The sequence below is a fragment of the Saccopteryx leptura genome, chromosome 3 (genome assembly GCF_036850995.1).
Source record: "Saccopteryx leptura isolate mSacLep1 chromosome 3, mSacLep1_pri_phased_curated, whole genome shotgun sequence".
Taxonomy (NCBI): Eukaryota; Metazoa; Chordata; class Mammalia; order Chiroptera; family Emballonuridae; genus Saccopteryx; species Saccopteryx leptura.
The window spans coordinates 58,146,599-58,165,701 of record NC_089505.1 but is presented as its reverse complement, the minus strand read 5'-3'; the positions used below and the strand labels follow the sequence as shown (position 1 = coordinate 58,165,701).

Sequence of the window (19,103 nt, the reverse complement as noted above, 5' to 3'; positions counted from 1 at the left end):
CATAAAACTCAACAACAAACAAACAAACAATCCAATAAAAAAATGGGAAGAGGACATGAACAGACACTTCTCCCAGGAAGAAATACAAATGGCCAAAAGATATATGAAAAGATGCTCATCTTCGTTAGTTATTAGAGAAATGCAAATCAAAACTGCAATGAGATACCACCTCACACCTGTTAGATTAGCTATTATTAACAAGACAGGTAATAACAAATGTTGGAGAGGCTGTGGAGAAAAAGGAACCCTCATACACTGTTGGTGGGAATGTAAAGTAGTACAACCATTATGGAAGAAAGTATGGTGGTTCCTCAAAAAACTGAAAATAGAATTACCTTATGACCCAGCAATCCCTTTACTGGGTATATACCCCAAAAACTCAGAAACGTTGATACATAAAGACACATGCAGCCCATGTTCATTGCAGCATTGTTCACAGTAACCAGGACATGGAAACAACCAAAAAGCCCGTCAATAGATGACTGGATAAAGAAGATGTGGCACATATATACTATGGAATACTACTCAGCCATAAGAAATGATGACATCAGATCATTTACAGCAAAATGGTGGGATCTTGATAACATTATACGAAGTGATTTAAGTAAATCAGAAAAAAACAGGAACTGCATTATTCCATACGTAGGTGGGACTTAAAAGTGAAACTAAGAGACATTGATAAGAGTGTGGTGGTTACGGGGGGAGGGGGGAGAGGGAGAGGGAAAGGGGGAGGGGGAGGAGCACAAAGAAAACTATTGATAGATAGAAGGTGACAGAGGACAATCTGACTTTGGGTGATGCGTATGCAACATAAGTGAACGACAAGATAACCTGGAGTTGTTATCTTTGAATATATGTATCCTGATTTATTGATGTCGCCCCATTAAAAATAAAATTATTAAAAAACAAAACAAAAAACAAACAAACAAAAAAAAGACACACCCAGTTTTTAGACCCCAAATTGTTTGGGAAAGGGTGCATCTTATACATGGGGAAATATGATAAATACTTCACCTCTAACAGCAATACAAATAAGGCAGGAAAAAGTCTACACAAAGCCTAAGGGTGCTGAATGATGGAGCCTTTACAGACACCAGTATTTTGAAGGGGTTTTTGTGTGTATGTATGTTTGACCAATCCCCAGCCCATCCTTAACAACGTGTCTTGGCAATATTCAGGATGGATGAGTATAAAATGAATTTTGTTCAAAAAGTAGTGGAAGAGTGATTTTGAAGGTGAAGATGAAGGTTAAGGTGGGAAGGGCTGGCTGGCTCTCTACCACAGGATGTTCTTGAGCAGATCATCCTGAGAAAGAGAAGCTGACAATCTGTAAAGCTCAATCATGGTTATATGGAATCCACAATTCCTGTGATAATCCAGATAATCCTCTTAATCATACATGCCAGAGACCTTTGGAAGTATTCATGAAGTCCCAGGGTATCCGAATACTACTTAAACTCACTGCTCTAATGTAGCATGCTCTCTTTCATTTCCAAGCCTTTGCCAATCTATTCCACAGAACTAGAACTCTTGTAACCACTTCCACTCCCACAACCACCACTTTCAATATGCTTAACTTCTACTTGTCCCTTTGGCCTCAGCTCACATGGTACTTTCTAGGATGCTTCCTCCAGTGCCATAAGTGAGGGCGGATTCCCTGCTATGACATCCATAGCTCTCCTTCTCGTATGTTGACATTCATTACAATGTGTCAACAATGCCAGTGACTTTCTTGTTTGGTGACAAGGATCATATCAGTGCTATTCATTACTCTATACCAGGGGTAGTCAACCTTTTTATACCTACTGCCCACTTTTGTATCTCTGTTAGTAGTAAAATTTTCTAACCACCCACCGGTTCCACAGTAATGGTGATTTATAAAGTAGGGAAGTAAGTTTACTTTATAAAATTTATAAAGCAGAGTTACAGCAAGTTAAAGCATATAGTAATAATTACTTACCAAGTACTTTATGTCAGATTTTAGCTAAGTTTGGCAGAATAAATCTTTATAAAACAACTTACTATAGTTAAAGCTATCTTTTTATTTGTACTTGGGTTGCTCTGCTACTGCCCACCATGAAAGCTGGAATGCCCACTAGTGGGCGGTAGGGACCAGGTTGACTACCACTGCTCTATACTCATACTGGCAAAGTGCCTACCTAGCATACTGTAGGTATTTTAAGAAATTCCTGTTGAAAGAATAAATGAAAAAACATGAGGAGTCCTTTGTGAGGGTGACCGGCCTAGAAAGCATGAGTCAATGATTCTCCCCTTTTATAAAACAAAATCCTGGGGCTCTTGGCTCCCTACTGAGGGTTACTTCCATCTCAGGATACCTGGCTTTACTCTCAACCAACTACTCAATTTTGTAGCAGCACATTTTCACCATCTCAGCTTCCTTCAGCAGATGGGACCATTGAGCCCAACTGCCGAATTAATTCCACCATGGTGGTCTAGGGCAAGGCAGGAACATACTTGGCAAACAGAATAATATCCAAGAAAAAGATGCCTACCATATCAATCAGGGCCACAAGAACACCGAGGGGGATCCCAGACAGAAAGTAAAGACTGTTTTTCTTTTAACAAGGCCTTGTATAATCAAATGACTTTTTTTTTTAATTTTACTTATTCATTTTAAAAAGGAGAGAGGGAGAGAGAGAAAGAGTAGAGAGAGAGAGAAGGCGGGGAGGAGCAGGAAGCATCAACTCCCATATGTGCCTTGACCAGGCAAGCCCAGGGTTTCAAACCAGCGACCTCAGCATTTCCAGGTTGACACTTTATCCACTGTGCCACCACAGGTCAGGCTCAAATGACTTTTTTAATACACGCAAATAATTTTTAAATAAAAATTTGATTTTTAAAATTTTTCTACTCCACTTCTCTTAAAGTTTAGGAGAGGGAGAAATTGAAATTAACAAATAAAAACTTATGCAATTGAACAATTATGTTAATACTGGACTTCTTGTCTAGAGCAGATAGTACCTTAAGAATAGACTATGTTAATTTCATAATTTTATTTGGTTTTTGGGTTTTTCTTTAAAGTGAGAGAAGGGGAGATAGAGAGACAGACTCCTGCATGGGCCCCGACCATGATCCACCTCGCAACCCCCTTCTACGGCTGATGCTTGAAACAACCAAGCTATCCTCAGTGCCTGAGGCCAATGCTCAAACCCACTGAGCTATCCTTGACACCCAGGGCCAACACTTGAACCAATGGAACCACTGGCTGCAAGAAGGGAAGAGAGAGAGAATTAAGAGAGGAAGAGGAATAGATGCAGATGGTCACTTCTCATGTGTGCCCTGATTGGGGATAGAACCGGGGACTTCCGCACACCGGGCCAATGATCTATTCACTGAGCCAACCAGTCAGGGTCTCTGTAGTTTTATAATCCTCTGTGATTCCCAGTATATCACTAAGCAACCTATAGATATTCAAAATATTTTTTTTACAGAGTATATGATGTCATATTGTTAATATATAACAATATCTGGACTATCACAGGAATTGTGGATTCCATATAATCATGATTGAGCTTATTAATAAGTTATTCACAGAATAATTAAAATCTTAGGAAAGCTTTTGTTTTTTTATGCTCTACTCAAATTTACCTTCTTGCAAAGAAAAAAAATTAATCAGAAAGATCTTGAAAATTGGCATGGTAAGTAAATACTCAATATTCTGCTTTGTTCTCAAATTAGAAGATTCAAAATCTATAAATATTGTACTACCAAAAGAATTAAAAAACTTTGCCAACTTTATCAAGATATAATTGACAAATAAGATTGTAAAGTATTTAAAATCTATAATGTGATGATTTGATATACACTGTGAAAGGATTCCACCCCAGTTAATACATCTATCACCTCCATATAGGAAGGTAAAATTTTAAAAATAAAGCATCTTCTGTCATGACTTCAAAACAATTTCTCAATAATTACAAAATTTGATTTTATCACTACTTCTAAAATGAATGTTTCATTAAATTATAACAATTTGATTAAAATTTTTTATTTCAAAAGCTCTTCAGGAATAATCCATACCATCTCCCTATAATATCTATGTGGATCAAAAATATAACAACCTGTTTTTGAAAAAAAAGTGATATGACCTGACCAAGTGGTGGGTGGATAGAGCGTCTACCTATGACGCTGAGGACCCAGGTTCAAAACCCCAAGGTTGCTGGCTTGAGTGCACGGTCACCAGCTTGAGCATGGGATCATAGACCTGATCCATGGTCACTGGCTTGTACCCAAAGGTTGCTGGTTTGAAGCCCAAGGTTGCTGGCTTGAGCAAGAGGTCACTGGCTCATCTGGAGCACCCTGGTCAAGGCATATATGAAAAGCAATCAATGACCAATAAAGCACTGCAATTATGAACTGATGTTTCTCATCTCTCTCCCTTCCTATCTCTCTCTCTCTGTCTGTCTCTCTATTTCTTGCAATAAAGAAAAAAAAGAAAAAAGTGTTATGGGGCCCTGGCCGGTTGGCTCAGCGGTAGAGTGTCGGCCTGGTGTGTGGAAGTCCTGGGTTTGATTCCCGGCCAAGGCACACAGGAGAACCACCCATCTGCTTCTCCACCCTTCCCTCTCTCCTTTCTTTCTATCTCTCTCTTCCCCTCCCGCAGCCAAGGCTCCATTGGAGCAAAGTTGGCCCGGGCGTTGGGGATGGCTCTATAGCAGCGGTTCTCAACCTGTGGGTTGCGACCCCCGCCAGGGTCGCGACCCACAGGTTGAGAACCGCTGCTCTATGGCATCTGCCTCAGGCACTAGAATGACTCCAACTGCAGTGGAGCAATGCCCCAGAGAGGCCCAGCATCGCCCCCTAGTGGGCATGCCGGGTGGATCACAGTTGGGCACATGCGGGAGTCTGTCTGCAGCATCCCCACACCCCCTACCCCCCCCCCCCGCTTCTCACTTTGGGGCGGGGGGGGGAGTCATATGGTAAAAATGAATAAAAATATTAGTTTCAATAAAACAATGTATTCCTCTGAAAAAATACAAATCAAAGTATTAACAGTGATTATCTCTGAGTGCAGGGAATACAGGTAAGTGATCATTTTCTTTGTTACCTTTTTCCCCTTTCCACCCAGCAAGCCAATTTTTCTACAATGTATATCTGAAAAGAATTTAAAAGGACATAATGAAAGATAGCTCTCCAATAATAAACCCATAACACACTTTAGCAGAGATGCTCCTAAAATGTCTCTTGAAAGACAATGACAAAAACTAAGGGAGTACAACTTCAAAACAAACAAAAAGTTATAAACTTAAATAGGAGGAAAATATGATGAACCATGTCTTCCCTTAACACAGCTGAGAACTATACAGTACCTCAAATCATTCTGCATCTTCTAAATTATCACAAAGAAGTAACCTACAGAACCACTTGTATTATACTTTGCATTACCATCACCTTCAATATTATGTTATAAAAAGTACTTTAAGAATCTCATGAAATTTTAGCACTTACTGCTGTAAGGCCTTCATTATTACAAATGTTGACATCAGCACTGTATTCTAGTAATTTACTCATGCATTTCTTCTGTCTGAAAAAAAGAAGAGTCACAAATAACTGATACTAGAAAAATAAACAAATGACAATTATTGTGCTGAAATATTAACTACACTCAACATCAGTTGATGGCAAGTATCAATTCATACCTACAATATTTAAATAAACATTATAACATTTGAAATTATACACAAAATTTTTTCTATGAGTCAAAGATAATAGGATTTAAAAAAGTAAAATAAGATTTTCATGTCATGGGACAAATTCATCACTCAAAATGCTGAGAAATTTCTAGTGTTAACTGAGTTAAATAGTAATCTTCATTGGCAATATAACATAAGACTAATAGAAAGGGAATGGATATAACAAAGGATGTCTCAATGCTGTATCCTACTTGCGTTTTTTTCTTGTGAGAGACAGAGAGAGGAACAGATAGGGACAGACAGGAAAGAGAAAGATGAGAAGCATTAATTCTTCATTGTGGCACCTTAATTGCTCATTGATTGCTTTTTCATACTATGTGCCTTGACCAGGGGCTACATCAGAGCAAGTGACCACTTGCTCAAGCCAGTGACCTTGGGTTCAAGCCAGCGACCTTTGGGCTCAAGCCAGCAACCCAACACTCAAGCTGGTGAGACCCCGTTCAAGCCAGAGACCTTGGGGGAGTTTTGAACCTGGGTTCTCTGCATCCCAGTCCAACACTCTATCCACTGCGCCACTGCCTGTATCCTACATTCTTGACAGAAAAATATTAAAAAGTTAATACTAAGATGAATTACAAACACATAAGCACAAAATTAATAGGCATCCCCCTACCCACTTCATTTTTTTCTATTTTTACAGTGGTAAAATACACATAAAATTGAGCATCTTAAGCATTTTTAAGTGTGCAGTTCAGTGTTATTAAATATATTCATATTGTACAATTATCACCATCACCTTTCTTTTTTTTTTTTTTTTTTTTTTTTTTTTCTTTTTTCTGAAGCTGGAAACGGGGAGAGACAGTCAGACAGACTCCCGCATGCGCCCGACCGGGATCCACCCGGCACGCCCACCATGGGGCGACGCTCTGCCCACCAGGGGGCGATGCTCTGCCCATCCTGGGCGTCGCCATATTGCGACCAGAGCCACTCTAGCGCCTGGGGCAGAGGCCACAGAGCCATCCCCAGCGCCCGGGCCATCTTTGCTCCAATGGAGCCTTGGCTGCGGGAGGGGAAGAGAGAGACAGAGAGGAAAGTGCGGCGGAGGGGTGGAGAAGCAAATGGGCGCTTCTCCTGTGTGCCCTGGCCGGGAATCGAACCTGGGTCCTCCGCACGCTAGGCCGACGCTCTACCGCTGACCATCACCTTTCTTGAGAAATCTTTTCATCTTGCAAAACTGAAACCCATTAAACAATAACTTCCCATTCTCTGTCCTTCTAGCCCCTCACAACTACCATGCTACTTTCTATCTCTACAATTTGGGTTTATCTAAGTACCTCACAAAACTGGAATCACAGTTGTTTGTCTTTTGTGAATGGCCTAATTTCACTTTGCATAATGTCCTCAAGGTCTATCCATGTTTTAGCATATGTCAGAATTTCCTTCCTTTTTAAGGCCAAATAATATCCCACTATATGTTTATAACACATTTTGTTTATCCATTCATCTGTCAATGAATACGTAGGCTGCTTTCACTTTAGCTATTATAAATAAAAACATGGGTATAGAAATATTTCTAAAAGACCCTGCTTTCAATTTTTTTTTCTTTTTTCTTTTTTTTTTGTATTTTTCTGAAGCTGGAAACGGGGAGAGACAGTCAGACAGACTCCCGCATGCGCCCAACCGGGATCCACCCGGCACGCCCACCAGGGGCGACACTCTGCCCACCAGGGGGCGATGCTCTGCCCACCAGGGGGCGATGCTCTGCCCCTCCGGGTATCGCTCTGTTGCGACCAGAGCCACTCTAGCGCCTGGGGCAGAGGCCAAGGAGCCATCCCCAGCGCCCGGGCCATCTTTGCTCCAATGGAGCCTTGGCTGCGGGAGGGGAAGAGAGAGACAGAGAGGAAGGAGAGGGGAAGGGGTGGAGAAGCAGATGGGAAATTCTCCTGTGTGCCCTGGCCGGGAATCGAACCTGGGACTTCTGCACGCCAGGCCGACGCTCTACCACTAAGCCAACCGGCCAGGGCCCTGCTTTCAATTTTATTGAGCAAATACCCAGAAGTGGATTGATGGATGATAATTCTATTTTTAATTTTTAAAGGAACCATGAAACTGTTGCTCTGAGCATCTGTGCCATTTCACATCCCCACTACCAGTGCACAGGAGTTCTAACTTCTCCACATCCTCACCAACACTTGTTATTTTGTTTTTTTATTAGTCATACTAATAATGAATGTGTTAGTACATATACCATTATTCTTCTGATTTGCATTTACCTAATGATAGTGATATTGAGCACTTTTTCATGTGCTTAGTGGCCATTTGTATATCTTCTTTGGAGAAATGCCTATCCAAGTCATTTGCCTCCTTTTGAACTGCTTACCCATTTTATCTTGCTCACAATGTTTCCTCTGAGCCTGATCCATTAGTAATCACTATTCAATATTCATCTCAGTGTCCCCTTCATTAAATAATGAAATGAAAATTCATGTCTTGGAAACAAAGTTATACATATGTGTATATATACATATATATATATATATATATATATACACACACACATATATACAATTTTATATATAAATATGCTTTGATTAAGAAAATATGATAGCCTGACCAGGCAGTGGTGTAGTGGAAAGAGCGCTGGACTGGGATGCAGAGGACCCAGGTTCGAGACCCCCGAGGTTGCCAGCTTGAGCACGGGCTCATCTGGTTTGAGCAAAAGCTCACCAGCTTGGACCCAAGGTCGCTGGCTTGAGCAAGGGGTTACTCGATCTGCTGAAAGCCCGCGGTGAAGGCACATATGAGCAAGCAATCAATGAACAACTAAGGTCTCCCAATGAAAAACTGATGATTGATGCTTCTCATCTCTCTCCATTCCTATCTGTCTGTCCCTGACTATCCCTCTCTCTGACTCTCTCTCTCCGTCCCTGTAAAAAAAAAAAAAAGAAAATATGATATAATTCAGTGTATACAACATCAGGCTGATTGACATTTTCACAGAACGGCATGAAATTTCTGGCAGACCAGCACGGGTCTGGCAGACCAGTGGTTGAAAACCACTGATGCCCTGGCCGGTTGGCTCAGTGGTAGAGCGTCGGCCTGGCATGCAGACGTCCCGGGTTCGATTCCTGGCCAGGGCACACAGGAGAAGCGCCCATTTGCTTCTCCGCCCTTCCCCCTCTCCTTCCTCTCTGTCTCTCTCCTTCCCTCCCACAGCGAGGCTCCATTGGAGCAAAGATGGTCCGGGCGCTGGGGATGGCTCCTTGGCCTCTGCCCCAGGCGCTAGAGTGGCTCTAGTCGCAACAGAGCGACGCCCCAGAGGGGCAGAGCATCGCCCCCTGGTGGGCAGAGCGTTGCCCCTGGTGGGCGTGCCGGGTGGATCCCGGTCGGGCGCATGCGGGAGTCTGTCTGACTGTCTCTCCTCGTTTCCAGCTTCAGAAAAATACAAAAAAAAAAAAAAAAGAAAACCACTGATATGCCTGACCAGGCAGTGGCACAGTAGATAGAGTGTGGAACTAGGACGCAGACAACCCAGGTTCGAAAACCTGAGGTCGCTGGCTTGAGCGCAGGCTCATCTGGCTTGAGCGTGGGATCATAGACATTACCCCATAGTTGCTGGCTAGAGCCCAAGGTCACTGGCTTGAGTAAGGGGTCACTCACTCTGCTGGAGGCCTCCCCCGCATCAAAATACATATGAGAAAGCAATCAATAAACAACTAAGGTACCGCAACAAAAAATTGATGCTTCTCATCTCTCACCCTTCCTGTCTGTCTGTCCCTATCTGTTGCTCTGTCTCTGTCACACACACAAAAATGAATTAAAGAATTGATGCTTCTCATCTCTTTCCCTTCTTGTCTGTCTGTCCCTACCTGTCCCTCTCTCTGTCTCTGTCACAAGAAAGAAAAAGGAAAGAAAGAAAACCACTGATTTAATACATGGCATAGGCCCTGGCTGGTTGGCTCAGCAGAATGTCAGCCTGGCGTGTAGAAGTCCCAGGTTCAAGTCCCAATTAGGATACATAGGAAAAGCAACCATCTGCTTCTCTACCCCTCTCCCTTCTCTCTCTCTCCTCCCCTCCCACAGCCATGGGTCGAATGGTTCGAACAATTTGGCCTGGGCACTGAGGGTGGCTCCATGGCCTCATCACAGGTGCTGAAATAGTTCAGTTGCTAAGCAACAGAGCAGCAGCCCCAGATGGGCAGAGCACCACCCTGTAGGGGACTTCCAGGGTGGATTCCGTTCAGAGCACATGCGAGAGTCTGTCTCTGCCTCCCTGCCTCCCACCTCATTTAATAAAAAAAATGAAATGAAATGATCCATGTCATTAAAAGTTTGTTATCTAGTTGGGTAAATAATTATAAATATAAAAAATACATAATATTGTATGTGTAACAGTATATGTAGTATGTTATATAATATATAGTATATATATTATGTATTTATAGAATATAAAATGTGAGCACAGTATCGGGCACATGTGGGAGTCTGTCTGACTGTCTCTACCCGTTTCCAGCTTCAGAAAAATACAAAAAAAAAAAAAAAAAAAGTACATTTTCAAGAAGAAAAATATCAGTAAAAAATTTTATAAATTATTAAATGCAATAGTTATTTTTAAAAAACAAATATAATGACCCAAGACCAATACTGAGCAGGAAAAAAAAAATCGAATCCAGATAGAGTGCCTTGAATACAACTTAAACTACTTAAGGAAACAAAATATTTACCCATTTCTAGCTGCCAAATGAAGTGGTGTACAGCCTGAAATATCTTGATAGTTAGGATTTGCTCCTTTCTTTAATAGCAGAACCAAGCATTCCACAGATCCACAACTAAAACAAAATGAAAAACATATCAGATACATTTGGCAAACACCCAAATTGATATAGTTTTATTAAAGAACAAAAAAGTCTATTAAACGCATTATTTTGGAGGTTCATATTAACTTAAAATTAGACTTTACTCCTGTCACAAATAATACCCTCTACTTTAAAATATTGATACAAGGTGGGACAAAAGTAGGTTTACAGTTGTTCATATGGAAAATAGTACAATAATTAATAAATAAACCGTTTTGCATATTCACCACTGTAAAGCTACTTTTGCCCATGCCTGTATAAAGCCAATAACTACATGCAGTTAGTATATAAAATTTCATATTGGTTGAATAAAAGAAAAATTTCGAGGAATGAACCCTCTTAAGTACATCCAGGAAAGACAATTCCTGTGCCTAACCCACTCTGAACAAGCTAAGACAGTAGAAATCAGACTTAAATAATCTTAAGATTAACAATTCATTTAGAGACAGAATACATGAATAGCACACTATGCCCTAAACATATATAGAAATACTCAGCTGTCTGTTCTCACCTCTCTCCATAACTACTGTGGGCCAACACTAATGCAAAGCCTACTAATGATCATTACTCTAGACCAGAGTTTAATCCCAAATATCTTGAATCTTACTTTGCTGCAATATGAAGCAAGCTTCTTTTCACACGTCCAAATGCATAATTAACATCAAACTTTGAATTTGATAGTAGTTCAGAAACAGACCTATGCAAAAAAGATATTGAGTTTAATGTTTTAAAAAAAGTTTTAAAAAACAAATAGCTAGTTAGTAGCTCTTTAGTTACTCTTACCAATTATTAAAAGATTCTGTTCCACATAAACCAAAAACCAGGCACTGTTCCTTAAGCATAGCGTGGTTAGCCAGCACAGTATTATCTAAACACCGATGCTCTGACCTATAGACTAGCTCTAAAGGTTTCCTAGTCTGCGTTCTGTGTCATCTGCTCAGAGGACATCTAAGAAGCTTCAGCTCCCCCTAGATTCTTGAGAAACAAAGAGAGTAGGCTGACTGCTCCCCTTGCAGAAAGCTGAGCCCATCTACATTAATTTTGACCAAATAAGAAAAATTAGAGACAAAAAACATATATCAGAAAGGAAAAAATAATAATTATATCAGACAGGAAGCTTAAAGCAAAAAGTTGTTTCAAAATAGTTTCTCTTCACTTTCTTCTTATTACACCAAACTAACCAATGGCAACCACAGCAAAGCTGGCTAGGGCAAGTGTCAACACCTCATCTCATTCAGAAAACTGTGTCTTATCTGATCAACCAAATACTTGACTTAATATCTGTCTAGTCATTTAGGAATTCCCTTACCACGACGTATTGGAAAAGCTTGTTTTTAATTCACAGACAGAAAATTCTAACAGGTTAAATAACTTGCCCCAGGACAACATCTATTTTCCAAACTGTGTACATAACATTTAGATAAATCTATGCTTCTTAAAAAAGTATAAATTTGTGAAACAGGGACTCACCTGTGTTGATCAGCCATAACCATTGGCATTAGTGTATAAACAGCAGTTTCATTATCTGCGTAAAAAAACAAACAAAAAACAGAAACATAATTCACTTATCTCCTACCTTTTCCAAAAGAGAGACAAACAGGGACAGACAGGAAGGGAGAGAGATAAGACGCATCAACTCATAATCAACTCATAGTTGTGGCACTTAGCTGTTCATTGATTGCTTTCTCATATGTGCCTTAATGGGGGAGAAGGGGGGCTAGCTAAGCCAGTGACCTTTTGCTCAAGCCAGCGACCTCAGGCTTCAAGCCAGTGACCACAGGGTCATTTCTACGATTCCTGCTCAAGCTGGCAACCCTGCACTCACTGGTGAGCCTGCACTAAAGGCAGCGACCTTGGGGTTTCAAACCTGTGTTCTCAGCATCCCAGGACCACCTGGTCAGGCCCAAAAGGTGATTCTTTTTTTATTTTTTATTCATTTTAGAGAGGAGAAAGGGAGAGAGAGAGAGAGGAGAGAGAGAGAGAGAGAGAGAGAGAGAGAGAGAGAAGGGGGGAGGAGCTGGAAGCATCAACTCCCATATGTGCCTTGACCAGGCAAGCCCAGGGTTTCGAACCGGTGACCTCAGCATTTCCAGGTTGACGCTTTATCCACTGCGCCACCACAGGTCAGGCCCAAAAGGTGATTCTTAAGTTTATTTTAGAGTTTTCTTCACATAAAAAGTGAAGAGAAGAGGTTTAAAAAGGTTAAGAATAACCCTAGCCAGATAGCTCAGTTGGTTAGGACTCGGGCATTGTCCAGAAGAGCAGAGGTTGTTGGTTCAATCCCCAGTCAGGCCACATACAAGAACAGATTGATGTTCCTGCCTCTCTCTCTCTCTGTCTCTCCCTGTTCCTCTCTCTCTAAAATCAATAAAATAAACATAAAAAAAGGTTAAGGATAGTGTGGAATATCAAAAGTACTGCAAAATTTGCAATAATGCAGAATTTCTTATCCTCTCTAATGCTCATCTCATCTAGTATCACCATAAAACTGTTCAACTTTTAGATCTGAGAAAAAACTTAGAGTCTTAATATTGTCTATAGCTTTAATAATTAAAATCTCATTTAGTTCCAAACAGGTGTTTCAGGTGTTTATCGACTTCATGTTTTATCATACTTACATGTACTTTGTGGAATTATACATACACACACATATATATGTATGTGTTACATACACACACATATATATGTATGTGTATATATATATATGGATATTACAGCTATATATGCTAAATAATTTTTAAAAATCAAATATACACAGTACTTGATTCTTTCCAGTACTACAACAAAATTAATTATTTTGGAAGCTTTTATAAAACAACACTAAAGTCTTACTTTTTTAAAAAATTTATTTATTAAATTTAATGCAGTGACATTGATAAATCAGGGTACATATGTTGAGAGAAAACATCTCTAGATTATTTTGACATTTGATTGTGCTGTATACCTCTTCCCCAAAGTTAAATTGTCTTCTGTCATCTTCTATCTGGTTTTCTTTGTGCCCCTCCCCTCCCCCAACCCGTCTCCTTCCTCTCCCCATCCCCCCTCCCCCCACCCCCCACCCATTGCCATCACATTCTTTTTTTTTTTTTTTTTTTTTTTTTTTTTCATTTTTCTGAAGCTGGAAACAGGGAGAGACAGTCAGACAGACTCCCGCATGCGCCCGACCGGGATCCACCCGGCACGCCCACCAGGGGCGGTGCTCTGCCCCCCAGGGGGCGATGCTCTGCCCATCCTGGGCGTCGCCATATTGCGACCAGAGCCACTCTAGCGCCTGAGGCAGAGGCCACAGAGCCATGCCCAGCGCCCGGGCCATCTTTGCTCCAATGGAGCCTTGGCTGCGGGAGGGGAAGAGAGAGACAGAGAGGAAAGCGCGGCGGAGGGGTGGAGAAGCAAATGGGCGCTTCTCCTATGTGCCCTGGCCGGGAATCGAACCCGGGTCCTCCGCACGCTAGGCCGACGCTCTACCGCTGAGCCAACCGGCCAGGGCGCCATCACATTCTTGTTCATGTCTCTGAGTCTCATATTTATGTCCCTTCTATGTATGGATTCATATAGTTCTTAGTTTTTTTTCTGATTTACTTATTTCACTCCGTATAATGTTATCAAGGTCCATCCATGTTATTGTAAATGATCCGAAGTCTTACTTTTACTTACTACATTTTTGTGTGTGTGACAGAGAGAGGGATAGATAGGGACAGTTAACTACTACTTTTAACTATTCATATTTTCATTTATATCCTTTATACTATAAAGGATAAGGTTTATAGGATATAATTCACACAAACACAAAGGAAAGGTTATAAGTCAACAACTTTTATGATGCCATATTATAATTATGTATGTTTCAGCTAGTGTTTGAATTTATCTTTATTTATTACTAATGGTCATTTCTCAGTTCAATGCATTTTAGAGGTTTATCTTTTTTAATAGGTTATTTACACTGACAACTCCCATTTAGCCCCTAAAAAGTTAATACCAAAGCTAACATTAATGAGTTAAAGTCTGAGAAGATAACAGTTGTATAGTATCAAAGTAAATCTCCCAAGTACAGAGGAAAAACTAGTAAATTTATAGCAGAGAACCAAGCAGACATCACCTTGTCAAGTGATAACGGGCGGTAACATCACCAAAAATAATACATATTGATATCATATAGCCCTTGATATCCACTGAGAAGGGAAACACTTTTGTAATATTTTTGCCAAAAATGAATAACTTTAATCATGAGAAAACACCAGACAAACCCAAATTAAGAGGAATTGAACAAATCACGTAAATAGTATTCTTAAAGTCTCAAGGCCACAGCCTGCCCTGTGGTGATGCAGTGGATGAGGCACCAACCTGAAATGCTGAGGTTGCCAGGTCAAGGAGCATAAGAGAAGCAACTACAGGGGGTCCTCTGGTTAGGACAGTCTCTACATACATTTTGAGTTTACGATGCTAACTCCCATGGAGAGGAGCTGTTTGTTTGAGGACCTCATTCAGCTAGAGAAGCAGCTGATTGAAGATGAAGAGATAGAAACACCAGAACCCAGGAGATTTACTACCAAGGGTCTGGCAAAAGTTTTTTCTATGGTAGAAGATGGGTTGGCAAAATTTCAGGCTAAGTATCCCAGCAATGACAGATTCAGTAAGGTCTACAGGGCTGTTATGGACGCCTTGCAATGCTATAAACAGATTTTGAAAGAGAAGTCATCAACCTTCCAGACTAGCCTGGAACAATTCTTTAAGAAGGTAGAAAGGTCTGCAACAGATCCTGTACCCTCTACATCAGCTGTTTCTCAAGATGAAACAGCTGTAGTGCAGGTAGAATCATCCCCAGCATCTCCTGCATGTTCCTTAGGCAAATGTGATCCATCTGACCTAGTATCTCCAGCACTTTCTGCACATTCTCCTGCCTGTCCAGCCTCCTCCTCCCAACAGGTCACTCACCTTGTAGTGCCCCTTCCGGTGTGCAAGCCAACCACAGGAATAAAAGTAAGGAATTTTCTTTTACACTCATTTTTTGTCATTGTTTCTGTTACAATAGTACTGTGTACAGTGCAGTGTATTTATGTCCTTTTCCTTTTCCTGTGGCCTTTGTGTTTTTATGTTCTGGATTATGATTTTACAACATTGTTAGGATAGGTAAGTGACTTAGGCTAGATGTGTTTTGACTACACCAAAATTCGGGTTACATCACTGTCGTAGGAATGGAACTGTCATAACCCAAGGACCCCCTGTACTGAGTTGGTGCTTCCTGCTCCTTTACCTTTTTCTCTCTCTCTCTCCTCTCTCTAAAATCAATAAATAAAATCTTTTTTAAAAAAAAGTCTCAAGGCCATTAAAGACAAGGGAAGACTGTAAATTATCAGTTTGGAGGAGGCTAAGGAAACTTGACAACTAAATGCAATCTAGTATCCTGGATTGGATCCTAAAATAGAAAAAGGCTATTAGTGAAAAAACTTGTGCAATTCTAATAAAGTCTTTAATATAATTAATAGTATTACACCAATGTTAATTCCTTAGTTTTGATAACTGTACTATGGTTGTAAAAGATGTGAATATAAGGGGAAGGTGGGTAGAGTTTATGAGAACGCTGAACTATTTACTTATTTATTTAACTCTGCACTATTTATGAGACTTTTCTGTAAGTCTAAAATTAGTTAAAAATAAAAAGTTTAATAAAATGAAAGAGGGCCTGACCAGGAAGTGGCGCAGTGGATACACCATCCAACTGGGCAGAGCATCGCCCCCTGGTGGGCGTGCTGGGTGGATCCCGGTGGGGCGCATGCGGGAGTCTGTCTGACTGCCTCCCTGTTTCCAGCTTCGGAAAAATGCAAAAAAAAACCAAAAAAAACCCAGGAAGCTCAGATTCTACACACACACACACACACACACACACACACACACACACACACACACATTTTCTCCTCAAGCCTTCAAATGGACATCCCAAGTTCAATTCCCAGTCAGTGCACATAGGAGAAGCGACCATCTGCTACTCCATCCCTTCTCCTCTCTCTTTCTCTCTTTCTTTCTCTCTCTTCTCCTCCCACAGTTATGGCTGGTTCCAGCAATGTTGGCCTTGGGCACTGAGGACAGCTCTGTGGCCTCTGCCTCAGGCGCTAAAAAAATGACTCTGTTGCTGAGCAATAGAGAAGAAATGGCCCCCAGATGGGCAAAGCATAGCTCCCTAGTGGGCTTGCCCCGTAGATCCCCATGGGGACGCAGGCAGGAGAGTCTGTCTTTCTGCCTCCCCTCCTTTCACTGAAATAAAATAGATAAATAAATAAGAAAAAAATTAGACTCTATATTTATTAGATATATTTTATAAAACCCTACAAAGTTATTAAGCATACTTAAAGATACAAAAAAAAGTGGTACGTTTTCTAAAAGCAAAATAAAAGACTATATATGCGTATCTTAATTTGGTAGGGAAAGAAATAATGGAAGGAAATACAGAAAATACTAACATTGTTTAGTACTAGGTGGTAGACTACAGAACTTTTTATTTTTCTTTCTTTTCAAAATTTTATATAATGAACATATATTACTACATTTAAAACCAGGAAACATTAATCAAATTCTAAATCACACTTATATTAAAAACGTTGGGCTTTAAATTAGGCAATACAGGTCTTGGGCTGGTAGCTCAGTTGGTGACATGCCAAGTGCAGGTTCCATCCCCTGATCCCATCAGGGCATATACAAGAATCAACCAATGATGGCATAAATAAGGAGAACAACAAATCAGTGTCTCTCTCTCTCTGTCTCTTTCCCTTCCTCTCTAAATATCAATAAATAAAATTTAAAAAAAAACAACTAGGCAATTCAAATTGCTGTGTCAATAAACCTACACCTGCAGCCTTTTTCACCAACCTATATCAATAATATGACTGCAAAATGAGCGAGAGCAAAACTTAAGAAATGAACTGAAAGGTGGGTGTTGGAAAGAAAACAAAGTTGAAGCTGGAATTCTAATGACTAAAATCAGTATTATTTTCAGTCAACTACTTCATACTAGCAAAGTATCAAGTACAAAATTATTGATGAACAGTGACCACAAATCATCCATCCCTATTCTGAATTGTAAACAGAAACTAGGGAGAAGTTTTTCAAGAAAGTTATTCCCAAAGTACACTGACCCACATTTCTTTGATGGCTCCCTCCGAAGGTCTCCTTCCCTAACCTACAAATCACCTCTCTAGCAGCAATTCAAATAAAGTTTTGGGGGGAAATGAAATTAGATAAACTAATGCAATGCATTAAAAAAATAAAACGTAATCCCCTAACCACTCCCATATTTGGGCATAAAGGAAAGCCTCTGAGAGGCGGTCAACTCCCACTGCCATTTAAACGTCTGAATCCGTAAGGCTGCCAACAAAACTGCTTTCTTTCTCACCTCATTTATTACTAGCATTTTACCTGTCCTGAAGGAACCCTAGCACACTGAACTAAAATTTCTAAACTTCAGGGTTCACGCCTTATTCCTTTGTGGAAGCTCCCCAACCCCCACCTATGTCTGACAAATAGATACAAAATGAAGGCAGGCAGGCATACCAAAGAAAGTGTAAATACGTATACACACAGTATTTTAAAAGCGCAGGTTTGATATTTGACAGCCTCTTATATATCTATTGTCAAAATACAACAGCGCTCTACTTACGCTTTCAAAAAAAATAAGACTGCTTAACGCCCCTGTGAACCCTAAAGTAAATCATACTATTTTTGGAGCATCTCTCTATCGCCAACAAGCAGCGACAATAAAATGGCCCACACTGGAATGTTTCCGGAACCGGATTCTCTGCCATTTGTCGGGAAAGACTTCTGTCTCTTCTGCTTCTTCCACCAGCAGAACCCGCACGCCCCGGCCCCTCCCGCAAATTCCCAACTGCCTGGGCCTCAGCAGCGGGCGACAGGGGGTCGGGGGTCCCAGCCCGGCCGCTCCCAGCTCAGGTAAGTCAACTTGTAGGTATTTTGTCAGCTGTCGCCGAGTCTTCCCACCGCCCTCTCCAGAGCCCGAGCTCCGCCCCCACCCCGGCAGCAGCCCACAGCGCACGGCCCTGCTCACCGTCCGGCAGCTCCACGGTGCGAGCGCGGCGCAGCGAGCGAGTCAGGCGGTTGAGTTGCTCCATCGCTCTCTCCATTCTCGGCGCGCCTTCCGCGCCCGGAGTCCTACATCCCGTCCCGACCCCGTCAGCACCTGGGGCTGCTAGGACCGCTCCGGCGCTCGTTCTCTGTTCGGATCTCAGCGGTGGCCGGACAGACCACTGAAGGATCACCGGCACCGCCGCCTCTCGAGCTCTTCCGGCTGCCCCGGCTCTTCCCGCCTGGACTCGCACGGCCTTCTGGGAACCGTAGTTCCGAGCTGGCCCAGCCATACTACCGCGATCCCTGCTGTGTGCTCCCGTGACTTCTCAGTCTGGCAGCGCAGAAGCCCGGGTCGTGCAGTGCGTACGGAAAGCCATGCCAAGCCTGGGCTTATCCTCAAGTTCCTGGAGAGACTTTCCGAGTGTCACCACGCTCCCTCCTCGGGTCCTTCAAAGTTGTGCGGGAGCGGCTTCCATGACCTTCATTCATTATCACTGTCCTGTAGAGCAGATTGGGGATT

The 19,103-nt window shown here is 41.5% G+C and overlaps 1 protein-coding gene across 2 annotated transcripts in view; it reads right to left on the bottom strand.

The window, feature by feature from the left end:
• The window catches only part of HACE1 (HECT domain and ankyrin repeat containing E3 ubiquitin protein ligase 1), a 174,609-nt gene extending 155,794 nt beyond the window's left edge, over positions 1-18,815 (bottom strand). For both annotated transcript variants that reach the window (XM_066373576.1, XM_066373577.1), the window contains exons 1-5: positions 18,564-18,815; positions 11,981-12,035; positions 11,118-11,207; positions 10,379-10,483; positions 5,470-5,545 (exon numbers count right to left, since the gene is read on the bottom strand). In XM_066373576.1, the coding sequence (XP_066229673.1) occupies positions 5,470-5,545; positions 10,379-10,483; positions 11,118-11,207; positions 11,981-12,035; positions 18,564-18,639 (402 nt within the window). In that variant the 5' untranslated portion in view covers positions 18,640-18,815. The remainder of the gene's footprint in view (positions 1-5,469; positions 5,546-10,378; positions 10,484-11,117; positions 11,208-11,980; positions 12,036-18,563) is intronic.
• Positions 18,816-19,103: the final 288 nt, after the last annotated feature.